Source organism: Phyllobates terribilis, unplaced genomic scaffold (assembly GCF_046119375.1).
Source record: "Phyllobates terribilis strain yellow unplaced genomic scaffold, ASM4611937v1 Scaffold_2__4_contigs__length_985480577, whole genome shotgun sequence".
Taxonomy (NCBI): Eukaryota; Metazoa; Chordata; class Amphibia; order Anura; family Dendrobatidae; genus Phyllobates; species Phyllobates terribilis.
Window position 1 is genome coordinate 86,153,386 of NW_027362762.1, and position 18,478 is coordinate 86,171,863.

Genomic DNA, 18,478 nt, shown 5'->3' on the forward strand with positions numbered 1-18,478 from the left:
ATGGCGAGTGCATTATATTGTAGGGAGGACTACGGGGAGTGCATTACATTGTATGGAAGACCATGGCGAGTGCATTATATTGTATGGAGGACCATGGGGAGTGCATTATACTATATGGAGGATTATGGGGAGCGCATTATACTATGTGGAAGGTTATGTAGGGCCATTATAATATTTGGAGGGCTTTGTGGGGGGCCATTATACTGTATGCAAACAATTATACAGTGTGAAGGTTTGTGTGGGGTCCATCATACTATGTGGGGGCCATTATACTGTTTGGAGGGCTAATGCGGCCATTATATAGCGTGGGGCCATTATACTATATGTAGGCCCATTATATTGCATGGAGATCCGTGTGAGGGTCACAGTTGGGAGATCATACTGTGTTGGGGTCACCACACTTTGTCTCGGGAGTTGAGGTGGGGTACAGTAGGGTCATCATTATACTGTGAATGTGGATGCTAATGTGGAGGAATTCACCATGGGGGTATCATACTGTGTTTGGGGGGCACTTTTGTTGGCATCATACTTTATGGGGGCAATGAAAGAGGAATCTAGGATTTCAGTAGGAGGAAAATTACTATGTAAGGGATGGAAAGTTATGAGATCTGCCCTTCTGTGTCCCCGACAATTATTTAAAAATATATATTTTTGGGGGGGCGGGGGGGAGGCAAAAAAACATCTGCTATGGGGCCCCATGACTTCTATGTAAGCCCCTGGCTGATGATACAATAACTATTACTGCTTCTACTACACTACTACTTTTACAGTTACTACTATTACTAGTACTACTGCACTACTGATACAATTACTATTACTACTGCTACTACTACACTACTACTATTAATAGAATTACTATTACTACAGGTGCATCTCACAAAATTAGAATAGCATCAAAAAGTTAATTTATTTCAGTTCTTCAAAACAAAAAGTGAAACTCATTATATTATATGGAGTCATTACAAACAGAGTGATCTATTTCAAGAGTTTATTTCTGTTAAAGTTGATGATTATAGGGGGCAGAGGAGCATACCAGGCTCACCCCAGTATATTTACCGGACACCGGGTCCGAGCCTACAGGGACCCTTCACACCCAGTAGGGTTAACCGGAATCCCAGGAGGACTACAAGTCCCTGGCAGACCTGAAGCTAGACTCACAGGACCAGAAACCACGAAGGCCCCGACGTCCAGGGAAAGTGGTTACCAACCGGAGGTCCTACTTCAGAGCAACAGGTGGAGTAAAAAGCAAGACACATAAGCTAGGCACAGTTGCAGGCTGGCCAGGAGCTTACACAGAGACAGACACGGAACAGGAGGCCTTATACCCGCTCACTGGTCCAAAAGTGCGCCTTTCACCTAGAGTACCCTGGACCATATCTACCATCTGTACCAGTAAAGGTAACGAAGCAAAACCCCCTGTCTCTGTCCGTTACTCCGGCTGCGCCATCGTTCCCTACCTGCACCACAACGCCCAGCGCACCCACCTCCATTCATTCTACACTGCCCTGAGGCCTGCTCCACCTGTGGGGAGCCGTCCCATCAAAGCTGCCCCTAACACCAGCCTCAGTGGACTGTCGCAGCGCTGGTAACCTCTTACCAGAATCCACAGGTGGCGTCACTAACTTTTATTTTCACATTATTAAACCCCCTTTTTTGGCGCACTGTCCGCCCTGGGCCAGCCACCGTGATATACATATATACTGCCCCAGACAGTAAGGCCCCAGGGGGGGCGAGACAGTAAAAACAAGGAAAAAAATTTGTTTCTCGCTATAAACGTTCTCATAGCTGAGCTCTTGGTTTCCATCACATTGATGAGTCTTGGATAGTTGCCCATCCTTCCTTCTGCATAATCTGCCCCCACATCTGTAGACCCCATTCTTCACGGGATCCACATGATAGTAAGCTGTCCTTGCTGTATATTTTTATGCTTTTTTCCGCTATCAGTAATATTAATAGAATGTTTATTTCTGCTTCTGCACTTTACTATATCGGGCAATGACCTGCAGGGCATCACCACCGCTATCAGCTGGAGGAGGGAGATTAATTTCTTTATGAGCAGAAAAAGTACAAGACTCCTTACCTGCTCACTCATTCACTACCAATGTAAAGGATGTGGTCACAAATACTGCCCGTGGTTAGGAGAACTTAAAGAGGATGTCTGGTTAAAACATGTCCCCGATATACCCTACTAGATGATTTCTGGTCATAAATGGTGTATCTGGTTCTGGAGGACTAGGCAGTAGCAAATATGTAATACTTCATTTCACCTGTGGTCGTGCTGCAGAGAAATTAAACACTTGATTCCACCTTTCCTTACAGATCACAGCTGATCAGTCGGGGGTTCTAGCAGTGGGACCCCCTGCAAGTATCTTGTCAGGAGACGCTTCAATGAAAAATGGACAGTTCCCCAAATCACAAAATAATGAAAAGTTCTACAGCTCTCTAATGTATTTTGTATTTTAATTCCTCAATATTGTTAAGATCTCTGTTTGCAGTCAATAAAAAAATTCTTAAAAATCTACAAACCGTGCACCTGCCTAACACTTATCACGGCTAAGAGACGGGCACCCTTACCTTTTATCTGTGAGGTTAAAAGGGTATTCCTTGTTTCGATTGGACTTTTGTAGACATAACGATACCAGAAATGTTTTTTTTTTTTATTTCTTTATTTTGGGGTGAGAAAAGGGGGGTGATTCATACTTTTAAAAGTATTTTACGTTTTACTTTTTTTTTTTTTTTGAGTTGAGCTGCAATTCCAGGCACATCCTATAGACAAGGGTGGCGCTGCCATGTAATGATCTTGCACTGCACAGCAATATTCTCTTGAATCGGGCGATGGGGGTGGCTTGGAGCATTTCTGTCCAGGCTAAAACAGGTAAAGGATGCAGCATTAAGCAATTTTCAGGTTTTTTGGAGGACCAAGGGTTCATCAAAATGAGAGCATAGCCCAGTGATTTTCCATCACTTTATAAGATAAGTAAACCTTTTAATTACCTGGACAACAGGAGGATATGTTGTAGAAAACTATATTGTTAGGACAGGAAGGGTATTTGTAAACACAGTCACATGCGATGAAGTTCCATTCCAGTCACCTGACCGCTGCAGCCAATCATGGACCTTAGCGGTCAGGTGACTGAAGAATGGGGTGTCATGGCTTCCACTAAGAGATCTCCAGCATGGGATAAAGTGGGTTAATATATATAATTTTATTACTTTTTCTTACAGATCCCTGTGTTCTGTAAACTTTTTTTTTTATTAGAAAAATCCCTTTCAGTTTATGTTTCCATGGGGAATTCTGAACTTTCTGTAGTAGAGCCTTTAAGAGAATTCTTACAGGATGCTTCAAAGATAGAGAGAGATTGCCATCTGCTCGTCAGGCACAGTCAAGCGGAACCAAGATGTGCAAGGGAAGATGAAGGGGGAGCAGATTTAGACGCTGGACCCAGTCAGGTGACTTCCAGGAAGGAGTTCCTGGGTATAGAAGGCCAGCGCGCCAAGCCTAAGGTGGTTTTGGCGCCAAGCAGCAGAGAGGAGCAGACGTGCTCCCTACGTGCTGAGAAGCCCCACGTGGCAGGCCTAAGCCAGAGGTCTGCGAGGTGCCACAGCCGACACCGGTGCATGAGCTCCGGATCCCTCACACATGTGCCCCGAGTGCTGTGCCTACTGAGGAGAGTCGGAACCTGCTTGCGGTGCTGAGTGAGTTTGCGGAACCCAACGTCGCCCGCCGACAGACGAGGTCTGGACCCCCCTATCCACGGCTTGAGAGACTGCCTCCATCGGCCCGGAAGAGAGGAGTTGGGAGACGGCTGAGCCAGGAAAGTCACGCCAGTGAAAGCAGAGGAGCTGCATACGTGAACGGGGCCAGTTGGGTTTAGGTATTCAGGTTCGGAGGGGAACGGTTTGGGCGGAAGGAGCTAAACGTGATTTGATTGACTTTGTCCGGAAAAGACTTTCGGCCTAGCGGGAATAACCGGTGACCCCCGCTAGGGCCATATACAGTGTTAAAAAACTGACGTGGTGATTCCCATGATTGGGTGCACCACACTACCTTGAGAGACTTTGCATTATATTAATATTTCAAATTACCGTTCATTACCCCTGTTGCCATTCCCTTGTTTAGAATACCTGTTATATCTATATATAAACTGTTTATATTCATCTGACTGTCCTCGCCTTGTGTCTCTGTGTGTTGCCTTCCGGCACAAAAAAAAGGAAGCATGTGGTCCTGAGAAGTTTTATCTTGCTCATAGTTACAGATTCTGTGAATCAAGCAGTTCTAGGAAATTGTATAGGAAAATAGCACAGGAGAAAACAGAAGTGAAACAAGACATGATGCAATAAATAAAAAAACTAGAGACTGTCCTTCAAAATTGTGCGCTATTCAACCCCATTATCAGATGCAGATTTCGTAAGATGCTATTTAGAACAATGTAACATCTGGTCACAGAGGTAAATGAACCATATAAACAAGACAAGAATATATATAATGAGCGACTGTGATTGTTATATCATTATAAGTCTGTATCTTGAATCACTGTAGCAAAAATAATTGTGAAATAACTTAAAGTAGAGGACCTGTCACCAAGTCAAAGGTGGGCAGTTTTTGTTCTTATTTTATTCCCACTGTCCCCGCTGAGTATTCACATTTTTATTTTGTTTAAATGCGCCATACGGTTCCAGAGATATGGGCTTTTTTATTTAGTGCAAATATTAACTGTATATACTAAAGGGGCGTGGCTCACAGGATCCTCTGGGGTGTGTCATGCGAGCCACACCCCCTCGGTAAATGCCATAAAAATCAGCACCAAATAAAACAGTCCATATATCTGGAACCGTATGGCGGATTTAAAGAAAACAAAAAATGGAATACTCAGAGGAGCAGTGAGAATAAAATAAAAGTGAAAACTGTCCACTTTTGACCTGATGGTTGGTCCCCTTTAAAGGAGTATTCTTAAATTGTTTCTTTAGGAGTGTGTGGCACCCTGATACCACAGGTACCACAGGACCCAAAAGGGTGCATGGATGGACTTCTCCACAAGAGGCGCTCACTACAATCAGACACCGCCCTTCCACCTCAGACCACCAGAGGGAGCCCTGTTAGGGATATATATATGGAGGGTGGAGTTAGGCAGTGAGTAGTTAGTCAGAGAGCAGTCTGAGAGCAGCACGTGAGCTGCTGTGTATGTTGAGGGCCCCGAGTGTGGCCGAGGCTAGAGGAGAGGAGAGAGGAGTTGAGGGGGCAGAGGAGCATCACAGGCTCACCCCAAGACACAGTCTGGACACCGGGTCCGCGCCTACAGGGTTCTCTACACCCAGTAGGGACAACCGGCATACCAGGAGGCTTCCAGACCCCTGGTCATCCTGAAGCTACCATCAAATACAGGACTAGGAACCACGAAGGCCCCGGCGTCCAGGGATAGTGGATGCCAAAGGAAAGTTCTACTACCAAGTGGTCAGGTGAGAGAGCAACGCAACATAGAAGCCAGGCCAAGTTCCAGGCTGGCCGGAAGCTTAGAGAGATGGAGACACGGATCAGGAGGCCTTATACCCACTCACTGAGGAGAGTCCTGAAGTGCACCCTTCCTAGCAAGTACCCTGGACCATACCTGCCGTTACACCAGTAAAGGTACTGAAGCGAATCCCCTGTGTGCGTGTCCGTCATTCCCGACCGGGCCATCTCTCACCTGCATCCCATCTATCAACTCTGCCCCTGGGGCCCGCTCCGCCTGTGGGAAGCAGAAACATCCAAGCTGCCATCCCATCACCCCCGGAGGTCTGCAGCAGCGCTGGTAACTATTACCAGAAACCACAGGTGGCGTCACAAAACAAACTGTTAACAACAACACTAAAACCCCTTTTAAAGAGTGACCCAGAGGAGGGGCCCAGGAGCCGACTGCCGCGACATCCCAAGGAGGTAAAGGCCCGGGTACCGAGTTTCCCCCCCATATATCCCCCCTGGGCGAGACAAGTGCATTCCTGAAAACGAATAGTTCAGACCAATGGTCGCGTCACTGGTCCAAACTGAACACTCTCCCAGGGTACTAGTAATGATAGCTTTGCCTCTGCAGCATAGGAGAAGTGCAGGGGATCCAGCCAGCTTCAGAGTAGCACTTGTAGGCCCTAAAGCATAAAACCTACTAGCAGCACGTGCTTTTTACCTAGGTAACCAGCAAAGTCTGAGACTGCAGAGGTGGGCGGTAACCTAGGCAATGAGCAGTCAACTTAAATGAAAAAGCTTGCTTTTACAACTATTTGAAATTTTAACCATTTAATTGAACTTGAGATAACTCCTTTAAAGGGTTTGTGCCAAGATTTCTATTTATTCTCTATCCGAATTACTGATCACTGGTGGTCCAACCCCTAAGACCTTCACCAATCCCAAGAATGGGAATCTGTCTTAACTGAGCGGAGGTCGAACATGTGCTACATAGTTACATAGTTACATAGTTTATAAGGCCGAAAAAAGACAAGCGTCCATCCAGTTCAGTCTATTTCTTGTGCACTGCAGCTATTCCGCAGCATTGATCCAGGGGAAGGCAAAAAAAAACCATGCGGTATAGGCCAATTTACATCACTGAGGAAAAATTCACTTCCCGACTCCAATCTGGCAGTCAGATTAAATCCCTGGATTAATTAACTATCACTAAGCATAAGATGTAATTTTATTGTTCTCAAGAAAGGCGTCCAGGCCTCTCTTGAACTCATTAAGTGAGTTGGACATCACCACTTCCTCTCCCAGAGAGTTCCAGAGTCTCACGGCTCTGACCGTAAAGAATCCCCTTCTATGCTGGTGCAGGAACCTCCTTTCCTCCAGACCCATAGTGTGCCCCCTCGTCTTTGTCACCATCCTTGGTATAAACAGGTCATGGGAGTGATCTCTGTACTGCCCCCTGATGTATTTATACATGTTTATGAGGTCTCCCCTAAGTCTTCTCTTTTCCAACGTAAATAGGCCTAATTTTGACAACCTCTCTGGGTATTCTAGTCCCTCCATTCCCTTTATTACCTTAGTCGCCCTCCTTTGTACCCTCTCTAGCTCCAATATGTCTTTCCTGAGCACCGGAGCCCAGAACTGTGCACAATATTCTAAGTGCAGCCTTACCTAAGTTCTGCTCCGCTCCTTTCATTCCTAATGGGACCGCAGGAGATAGTTGAGCGTAATCTCATTGAGAATGAATGGATTGGAGATGCACATGCTCGACCTCTGCTCCATTCAGACCGGGAGGTTTTGGTACAAACATTTTAAAGGGGTTATCCACTTCTGGCATAACCCCTTGTTGAACTAAATGTTTGGCCCCGATAAAATAAAAAAAAGTCTATACTCACCTCCAATGCCGACGCCAGTCCCGGGTCTCTGGTGCTTTGGAATGACACATGGTGCTCGGCGCCCAATCAGTGCTGGCATCACTGTCTCCGCCTTAATACGTTTTGAATATGAAGAGGAAGTCTGGGCTGCAGTTGATGTCTGACTAACTCTTCATGTTCAATTTCGTACGAAGGCGGGGACAGTGACGGGCACCACGAGTCATTCCACCACACCAGAGCCCCGTGACCACGCGTGCCGACAAAGCTGCAACGGCATCGGCACGGGAGGCAAGTAAAGGTTTTTTTATTTTATCGGGGGCCAATATTTAGTTCAAGAAGGGGTTGTCAACCCCTTTAAGGAGTTGCATTTTAAAAAAGTATTTGTGGAGCAGATGGATTAAAGTGATCATCCTAAGGCTAGGGTCATACGACGGTTTTTTCTCCAGAGGTTGATCAGAATGGGATCTGATTTTCTCGGAGGTAGAGTGAAAAAAAAAAAGTTTCTCCACCTTCTCCATCATGTCAGTAGGTGAAAATCAGATTGTACTCGGATGTCATCCAAGTAGGGTTTGATTTTTTTTTTTTTTCACCAACCCATAAACATCCAATTCTCGGAGGAAAATCATGCATGCTGCTGATGGCATTCATTCAATTTATACAGTCATGTGCATGAGCCCTAAGGGATATTTGCAGCAAAACCTAGGATTAGTCTCATTCCGTAGTCAGGTTCTACTTCACTACCTCAACTTCTTGATAACCTCCAGACAGTAGAAGAGCGGCAGAGAGATCGGAAGCGCGCTGATCCTGGGTCCAATGTGTTACTTTATTAGTAGATTTTTCCCTGCCGCTCTGCTGCTTCACTATATCACTATCACACAGGTCTTTGCTCTGATCGAAGCGTATCTACTCCGATCAGCGCATAGACCCGTGTGACAATGACAGATAGGGAAGCTCAAAAGCGGCAAGGAAAAATCTTCTAATAAAGTAACACGTTGGACCCAGGAGCAGCGCACTTCTATTCTCACTATTTGTACTTGCACATTAGAACCATGCATGGTGCAGAGGGATCAGGGAGAAGTCGTGATTCCACAAGGACATACAACAATGGTTTTTATGTTTTTTGAAGCAGTTGACCTAGGAGCTGCCTGAAAATCCAGAGGGTGCTACCAGAGTCAGTACACAGAGGAGCAGCTGCAGGACACAAACGTCAGCGCTGTGCGTTCCCTCATCTGATATGTTTAGTCAAACTTTGTCCCCTGTTTGGAACTAAGAACTTTTTTTTTTTTTCGGGATATTATTTTAAAACATTACCTTTCAAGTTACTCTCCAGCGTAAGCTGTCATGTGTGTGAATCATGAATAACACTATTGCTGGTAATTATATTATATGAATTGTAACCTAAATTTTCACCAGTTTTCCCCTTCGTAGGCTTTCCCCCTCTTATTTACAGCTGTCTCTAAGCTGGTGGGTGCAGACTAGCTGTTATGATGTCTCTTATACACAGCACACACAGACATGAGGGATTCCTTCTATCCTGTGTCTACATAGCACATGTCCAGAAGCAGCAGAGGCATGGAAGACATTATACAGCAGAACAGAGCAGTGTAGCTGTGAAACCAGCTCTGGAATGAGATAAAGCTTTTTAGAAAACAGCAGCAGCTGTGTGTCTCTCGGCCTCTGTTTCTGATTGCTCTTCCCTCCTCCTCTCCTTTTTACAGACTTCAATAAACAGCTGTCATCTGATCCCTCAGTGAGCTTGGAGTTAATCTTGTCTTGAGCAAGACAGATTTTAGCAGTTTATCGGAGTGAATGAAGAGTTCAGAAGACAAAGGGAGGATAAGAATTGGCTCATAAGTGGGGATAGAATTATATTTCTCCGATAAGACATATTACAAAGTTTCTTATACTTGCTTGTACCATTAATTTATGCAAAACACCAATGACCATTTAACCAATAAGGAAAAAAGTGCCAACATCTGTAAATGTATGTAAACAATTATGGCCTCCCTTATGGGGTTAACATTCTATATAACAATCTTACGCCAGTTCAGTACTACTTTTAGAGGTATTACAGAGAGTTTTCTGGTATAACCAGTTAGTCCAATGCTTACCTTGAATGTGGTCATTTACTTGACAGCTTAACATCCACGATCCCGGCATTGATGGGGTCATTTCCACCGTGACAAATGTGGCAGGGAACAGGTTGATCACGTCTGTCCGGTGTCCTTGGTTGGTGACTGTGTGACCATAGAAGAATGCAGAGTGGATATCCACTTCATTACCCATTCCAAATAAGTGCCAGGACACCGAGTCTCCGAGACACATGTCCATGGCTGGAAGGTTCCCGAATAGATAGCCGTTGAGAGCTGAAAAAATATTGAGATACATCATGAGATCAGAAATCCGAGATCAGATCTGTAAGGAGTTTGCATGTTCTTCTCGTGTGTATCTGGTCATCCCACACTCCAAAAATGTACTGAAAATTGTGAGCACTAATAGGTACACTGTAAAGCGCCGTGGAATATGTTGGCGCTATATAAGTGAGCACAAAGAATAATAATAATATTGTTCCTGATTTGACTCCCTTTTCTCCCAGAATCATGACCTCAGCCTTCTTCTTGTACACTGCCTCTGTCTTGGCCTTTGAATAGCCCATCTGGTACCTGTTTTCTTCTGGCTTTGATCCTTGGCTACTTTCCTGGCTACCTGTTTTAGTGCTGTTGCCACCAATGCATGACTATTCTGAGAATTACTATCCGAGGATCTTCCTACAGCAAAGTCTGTACCTGCTTGTGATGGTTAAGGGTGAAAATTAGGGAAACTGTAGACTCACAACACCTTTTGTGATTGGTCATAGACAGTTACTACCTGTCCACAAATAGAATATAGAAAACCTAGAATATTACTAACCATCACGTAAGAGATGCTGACTGTACTACTGACAACCAAGAAAGAGATGCTGACTGTACTACTGACAACCAAGAAAGAGATGCTGACTGTACTACTGACAACCAAGAAAAAGATGCTGACTGTACTACTGACAGTCAACAAAGAGATGCTGACTGTACTACTGACAAACAAAAAAGATGCTGACTGTACCATTAACCACCATTGGAGAGAAACTGCTCATATGACTGACCAACAGGCACCAGACTACTGACCTCTAGGAGAGACAGATGTTGAGTACACCACAGACCAGCAGGACTGAAATTCTGCCTGCAAACACTGACCACTTTGAGGAAGATGCTGCATGTACCACTAACCACCATGACATAGATTGTTGACTATACTACAGACCACCAGGTTAAAGATACTAACTACACCACTGACCATTGGATGACAGATGCTGAATGTACCACTGCCCATCAGGTAGGAGATGCTGACTGTGCTGTTAGCTAACTGGAGAGAGATGCTGATCATTGGCCTGACACCAGATGCTGACTACTAACCAGCTGGAGAGAAATGCTGACTGGACCACAGACCACAATGACAAAGATGTTGAATACAATACAGACGACCAGGAAAAATATGCTGGTTCCACAAATGACAACCAGGATAGAGATGCTGACAGCACCATTCACCACCAGGGACTATATGTCTATTGGACTACTGATACCCAGGAAGGAGAGGCAGATACATACTTGTAATGTTAGAATCATGGAATCCTAGAATGTCAGAGTTGGAAGGGACCCCCAGGGCCATCGTGTCCAACCCCCTCACTAAACCATCTCGCTACTTCCTATAGGTGGCACTAGAGTTCTAGTTCTCTTCCTCTCTGAAGAGACAATTTGCATATTTCCCAGAGGAGCATTGCGGCTTTAAAAGTCTCCTCACTTTGACATGCTTAACATGTCATTCTTCGCAAGGAGAAACATTACCCCTTAGATACCGGTCTGGCGCCTCTCACCCAGCCAAACCAGAACTCACACTTTGCACTGACGAGGGGCAGTACCCCGAAACACAGTGTCTGCAAATTGAGTTTCTGGTTCTGGCTTTTATCTGGCTTAAGTGGAAGAAATAAGCATAAATCTGCACTGTCTCTTCTGTATTATTCCCTTAAGGCGCAATCACACATATTTTTAGTATAAACAGAAAAATTGGGGGTCTCTAGAACATTTATGATTTACAGTGTTTACCGAGCACAATGTACGAAGGATGTATAACAGAATTAAATGTCATTTTGTGTAAAGGAGAGTAATAAGCTTTTATACTGAAGTGGAGTAACATTTCTCCCAAAACATTACCTTAAGCTTTTTAATCATGGCCATAACCACACATAATTGTGGCTATCTTTATTTATTTCCTGACCTGTAATAACTCGTTGTGTACTAGAGAAGAATCTGGAGGAGACACCTGATGCTTCTCCAAAACTGTGCCACCCAATGTACATTTACACTGATCACACTGCAGGAGAAAGCTAAACATGAATGCTAGGGCGGCATAAAAGGTTGATTAATATAGAAAATAGTAGGTGGTATGCGGTTTCCAGGACTAAAATAAAGTCTAGCCCACCAATACATGTTCATGAGGGTCCAACCTCCGCTGATCAAGTGACTGGGACTATAATGAACAGGGAAGATGCTGCGATGCTCCAGAGTTATTTCAGCCCCCCTGCTCAAACCTGACGGTTTTAGTCCTGGAAAAACCCCTCTAAGCTCTGGTTAGTACTTACAATAATAGTCCATCAGGCTGCGGAAAACCTCACTGTTGCAATGTGAGACCCGCAGCCGTGCATGGTCATTAATGGATATGTAGAAGGGATAAAAGCCTAATATTAGGAAATTATGGAGAATTATGTTATGTCATATGGTGACATTTAGGGACACTCACCGTGCATCTTGTTGCTTTCTTGGAAGTCTTCATTATCTACCTCTACCGTGTCCGGCTCGGAGCAGAACGTCTGGATATTCTCCTCCAGGTACCAGCTGATATTCTCATCAATCACATAGAACATCAGCGCAAAGTCTTTATCAACATCCACCCGGTTCAAAGAACTGTCCAGCGTCCCTGGAGAATGGCGACACCAACATACAATGAGGTTTATTGATTTGTGAAGGAAGACGGATCCCTCAGCATGTGAAGGACATACATCAGTTTTTGGATGGTAACCTAACGTCTACGAAGACAGCATCAGATGTATCAGCCAGGTGCTCATCTCGCTTATCTCACCCCTTGACACCTGAACTTTTTCATCCCTGCCTTCCAAGAGGAACAACTTTTTGTTATACATGCATATGTAATTGCAGTGCTGGAGGCCTTAACAACCCATCAGCACCTCCATGATTCCATCATGGTGGTGGTGGCCAACAGCTTAGATGCTGCTTTATCTAACTTTTATTAGACTGGGATCAGCGTTTTTTCCAATCCAGGCCATTGCAGCAGAGGGAACCTGCAGCATATGTAGTGGGCTTAGCTTCATGTAGTCCCTGCACCCTATACTATGGTCCCTGGCTATCCGCTTTATATATAAGCTTGATGTTCTAATACTTGGTTCACCAGAAATCAGCTATCATCTAAAGGTGGTAGGAAGTGTTTCATTTTCCTGCAGCACCACAAAAGGCAAAGTTAAAGGGGTCGTCACAAGCTGTTTCTACTGGAGCGCACTTTCTGCTTTCCCCAGAGTGGTGCTATCCTGATGACTGACAGTTCGGTCTAGCGGCATGGCTGCGCTACTTGCCCGAACTGTGAGCCCTCCCATTCTGCAAGCGATCCAGCCACGTTCAAAGCAGCGCTTGCCAGCCGTATAGCAAAGAGTTTACAAGCACTGTGTTCTTTGGCTAAGGAACTAACCAGCTGTGATAGACTGCAGCGGTGGTTGGTAACCTAGGCAATGAACAGACCCCTATGGAAATAAAAATCCCCCCTTTCTTGAGAACAGAGGGAAATTTAAATTTAAGAGTTAAATTGCAAAGTAGATTGATTTTACCAGCACTTTTACACATTTAAGAGGAGAAACTCTCTTTAAGCATTACTCTTAGAAAATTGTCCATTTATGCTAACAAAAATATGGGTCCTCCAGCACAAAAAGCTATTTTCGTTGTTGCTCTTCATTCTTGGTAAAAGCTAATCCCCTTCTTATTTGTCTTCATCTATAGTCATTGGAAACATTGGACGTCTACATGAGCGTAGAGAGTTGGATAAATTATGTAAATGACACTCGGATCAGACTCTGATCCGAGTGTCAGCACAGTGTGATCCGAATCTCTCAGATGAAGAACAAAATTTTTCCATCTTCCCCATTTTGTAAGTTCACGGAAATCGGACTGCACTTGGATGCCATCTGAGTGCAGTCCGATCTTTTCCACGCACCCATAGACTTATATGGGTGCATGTGATCTAATTTGCGCTGTGATTTTTTTCGAATCGTCAAGAGAAATAAAACGCTGATCAGCACTACCCTATAAAATAACATTCGTTCAAAGGCTATCTGATAAAACATCGCATAGCACTCGTCCGATATGTATGCTTGTGTGAATGAGCCCTTAGAGTCTCCTTCAGCTACGTGACAGTGAAAGTGAAGAAGTCATAAGGATTACGTAAAGCCATTGAAGGGTTAAATGTAGAACATGAGATAGGACATGATATGATTATCTGTCCCCTAGTCCTTCTAATCTACATCTGGTTTCTTAAGGTGAATAGCAGTTCATGCATAACACTGTTCCATAGAGACCCGCTCTGGGCAATGTGCCCAATACTGAGTCATATAGGGGGCTCATATATTTTTTGAAAAATTGCACTAAAAATTGTGACTTTATTCCTTCATAGGTTTCTTCAGTACATTGTGAACAAAAGAATAAGCAACACTAACCACATGTAGACCTTTCTGGACCCTGAAGACATAATTTAAAGGGGTATTTCTACTATCTCTAACTTATTAGAAAGTTTGAGTTATTGATGTGTTTTGTTATTTTAGAAGAAGCATCCATAGGCTTCTGCCACAAAAAGGGGCATCGGATGTGCACCCCTCTATCCAATCAGATGAAAAATGTGCTTCTCTGCTAACCATGTGATTGGTTAAAGGACATGTACCCCCTCAAGCCACCTAAAACCTAATGTGTTTTGGGTAGAAACTTAACATATTTTTTAAATTAAAAGGGATTGTCCAGTGAAAACAAGTTATCAGCTATACGCAGGATCGGTAGGTGTCTCACTGCTGGCACCAGCACCAATGGTCAGATCGGGGAATTTTTATCCCCGATGGGTAACTGTAGCATCGGCGTCTTTGCCACCTGACAGGCAGAGATGCCGTCCCCCTTACCGTCGCACTCCTGGCCCGGCGTCTTCCGGCTCTCCTGCTGCTGCTGCTGCCGGCGCGTGCAGCTTCCCGGGCACTGTGCTTAGGGCACGCGCGCGCTCCCTCCCTCTTAAAGGGGCCACGTGCGCCGTCCTAAGGAGTCCCCGCCAATGGCCGGAGGACTTCTCATATAAAAGGCACCTCCTCCAAAATGGAGGTGCCCGTGCAAGGTTGTAGCTCAGTGCACTAACTCTGCTTCAGCCCGCAGGTCCCGCTGCTAGTCTGACTACCAGTCCAGTCCGCCAGCCTGACTACCAGTCCATTCCGCCAGCCTGACTACCAGTCCAGTCCGCCAGCCTGACTACCAGTCCAGCCCGACAGTCTGCTTACAGCCCAGCCCGCCAGTCTGTCTATGGGCTTGGCCAGTCCGCTTATCCGGAGCCTTTACCTGCTACCTGTCTCCGCCAGCCAAGTACACTCTCCAGCCCGACGGTCTGCCTACGGTACAAACCCGCCAGTCTGTCTATGGGCCAGGCTTGCCTGCCTACTTAGAGAATGTACCAGTTACCTGCCGTGCCTACCAGCCAGCCTACCAGGAGGCTCCTACCAGTTACCCATGGTGTCTGCCAGTCTATCTACCCGGATCACCCGTCAGCCTGCCTGCCGTGCTCATCTGCTGTATCGGTCAGTCCCAGCCTTCTGACCCGTGGGAGTCACCTGCTCTCATACAAGGACTGATCCAGAGTAGCACCTGGTCCCTCAGCTCGGTCCTTCCCTGGTTCACGGAGTCGATTGAGCCGCCGTGCGATCTTGGTCAGTCCGAGTTGATACCTAGTTACGCCCCTCTGGTCCCTCCTTGCACCGCAGCACAGAGGTTCCACCACCCGGATCCGTAACAGTTTGCACAGGCCATGGAACCCCGTGGCCCCCAGGCTCCTTCGCTTGCTGACCTGTACCAGGAGGTTTCTCGTCAGAGATCCCAACAGGAAACCATCCTGACCTACATGCGGTCTGTCAACTCTCGCCTGGACACGCTGTCCGTCCCACCTGTGTCCGCCTCAAGCCGAGCGGAACCTGCTCCGGCGGCGCTTCAGCCTACCAGTGCCACGGCATCCAGCTCTGGACCCCGGCTCTCTGCGCCTCCTCATTTTGGGGGTGACCCCATCTTATGTCGGGGTTTTCTGAACCAGTGCACGCTGCACTTTGGACTACTGGCACATCAGTTTCCCTCCGACCGGGCCAAGGTGGCGTTGATCATGTCTCACCTCACTGGGGAAGCATTGGCATGGCTAAACCCTCTATGGGAGAGAGGGGGTCCCCTGGTGTCCGATCTTCCGGCTTTCCTTACTGCCTTCCGGAAGATCTTCAATGAGCCCGGACGAAGGACTTCTACTGCCTCCTCATTGCTCCGTCTCAGCCAAGGGAGTCTCACCGTGGGCCAGTATGCCATACAGTTCCGTACCCTCGCATCTGAGCTTGCCTGGAACAACGAGGCCCTGGTGTCCACCTTCTGGGAGGGTCTTCCGGACGGATCAAGGACGAGCTAGCCGGCTGGGACATTCCTACCACCCTGGATGACCTGGTGTCACTAGCTACCCGGATTGACATCCGTTTCCTGGAACGAGCTAAGGAGACTACCCAGGAGAGAAGATTTCCTCGTCTTGCTCCTGTTTTCCAGAAACCTGCCTCCCAACCAGCAACTCCCCGGGCACGCTCGCCCGAACCCATGCAGATCGACCAGACCAAGATGGTCAAGTCTCGCCAAGAAACACGCCGAGCCGAGGGGAGCTGTTTCTACTGTGGTAGTAAGGAGCATCTGATCCGTTCCTGTCCGGTGAAGCCGGGAAACTCCAGTGTCTAGGACCGCTTGGAGAGATCGTCCTAGCCAAGAGTAAATCCTCTCCGTCCTTGACTCTATCCGTTTCTATTTTCTGTGGAGAGACCCGCTTCTTTGAAGCCGCCCACCTGGATTCTGGAGCTGCTCGGAATCTCATTTCTCAGTCCCTTGTAGAGAAGTATCAGATTCCCACCAAATCTCTGGCTGAACCATTGGCAGTCGCTTCCGTGAATGGAAGGCTCCTTCCGGTGACCATCTTGCTCGTCACAGAGACTGTAACCCTTCAGGCGGGAATGCTGCACTCGGAGAGGATCTCCTTCCATGTGCTATCCGGACTCTCTCACTCCCTTTTGCTAGGTCTACCCTGGCTACAGAGACATGAACCCGTTCTGAATTGGTGATCCGGTGAGGTGCTCCGTTGGGGGCAGGATTGCCTTGAGACCTGCCTGGTTCCGGTTCGCCCGGCTCGACCTCCGTCTACTCCGGCTAATTTACCTGGTCTACCGGCACCTTACTGGTCCTATGCAGATGTCTTCGACAAGAAGGAAGCAGAGACACTGCCACCTCATAGGCCATATGATTGCCCTATTGACCTGGTACCCGCTGCCTCTCCACCCCGTGGGCGTATCTACCCCTTGTCGCTGGCCGAAACCCAGGCCATGTCTGAGTATATCGAAGAAAATCTGGCTAGGGGATTCATCCAGAAATCTACCTCCCGGCTGAAGCAGGATTCTTCTTCGTAAAAAAGAAAGACGGTTCACTACGCCCCTGTATCGATTATAGGGGACTCAACCAGATTACTATCAAAAACAAATACCCCCTGCCGCTCATCTCAGATCTGTTCGACCGCCTTAAAGGCGCGAAGATCTTCACCAAGCTCGATCTTCGTGGGGCGTATAACTTGGTCCCGATCCGCCAAGGAGACGAGTGGAAGACGGCATTCAATACCCGGGACGGCCACTATGAATACCGTGTGATGCCCTTCGGCCTCTGTAATGCTCCAGCCGTCTTCCAAGAACTAGTTAATGACATCTTCCGTGACCTCTTATATTCATGCGTGGTGGTGTACCTGGACGACATCTTGGTCTTCTCTCCGGATCTACCCACACACCGGAGGGATGTTCGTCAGGTCCTGCTTAGGCTCAGGCAGAATCACCTATACGCAAAATTTGAGAAATGCCTCTTCGAGCGGACCTCTCTTCCATTCCTGGGCTATATTATCTCTAAGACTGGTCTACGGATGGACCCCGAGAAGGTCTCTGCCGTCTTAAAGTGGCCCCGACCGGAGGGGTTGAAGGCGATTCAGCGATTCCTGGGCTTTGCTAACTATTACCGCCTCTTCATCCCACATTTCTCTTCCCGGACTGCACCCATCTCTGCGCTCACCCGTAAGGGAGCAAATCCTAAGGAATGGACGTCCGAAGCGGAGGAGGCCTTCCTCTCCTTAAAACAAGCCTTCTCTTCTGCCTCGGTGCTGCACCGTCCGGATTGCAACAAACAGTTCTTTCTAGAGGTTGATGCTTTCCCAGAAATCTCCGTCCGGGAGAATGGTAACCTGCGGCTTCTTCTCCAAGCTCTTCTCCTCATCCGAGTGCAACTACTCCATAGGAGACCGAGAACTGCTAGCCATGAAATTGGCGCTGGAGGAGTGGCGTTACCTGCTAGAGGGGGCTCTGCACCCGGTGGTCATCTACACTGACCGCAAAAACCTGGCATATCTACAAAATGCCCAAAGACTCAATAAGCGTCAGGCCCGGTGGTCTTTTTTCTTCGCCCGTTTCAACTTTACCCTACATTACCGCCCTGTGGACAAGAACGTTAAAGCCGACGCTTTGTCCTGATCCTTCCTGTCTTCCGATCAAGAGGAGGAGCCTATGCATATCATCGATCCCTCCAAAGTGATGAATGTGGCTCCCTTGGACCTGTCTAGTCTCCCACCCGGTAAGACGTTTGTAGCGGTTCCAGATCGTAAGAAGGTTCTTCACTGGGGTCATTCATCTAAACTAGCCGGCCATGCTGGCCAGAGGAAGACCTTCCTGCTCATTACCCGGCATTACTGGTGGCCTTCCCTGCGCAAGGATGTTGTAGACTTCGTCACGTCC

General features: G+C 46.9%; 1 protein-coding gene across 1 annotated transcript in view; it reads right to left on the reverse strand.

Moving 5' to 3' along the window:
* The window catches only part of HEPHL1 (hephaestin like 1), a 129,346-nt gene that overhangs the window by 57,099 nt on the left and 53,769 nt on the right, over window positions 1-18,478 (reverse strand). The window contains exons 4-5 of the mRNA XM_073662181.1: window positions 12,136-12,312; window positions 9,417-9,671 (exon numbers count right to left, since the gene is read on the reverse strand). Of these exons, the coding sequence (XP_073518282.1) occupies window positions 9,417-9,671; window positions 12,136-12,312 (432 nt within the window). The remainder of the gene's footprint in view (window positions 1-9,416; window positions 9,672-12,135; window positions 12,313-18,478) is intronic.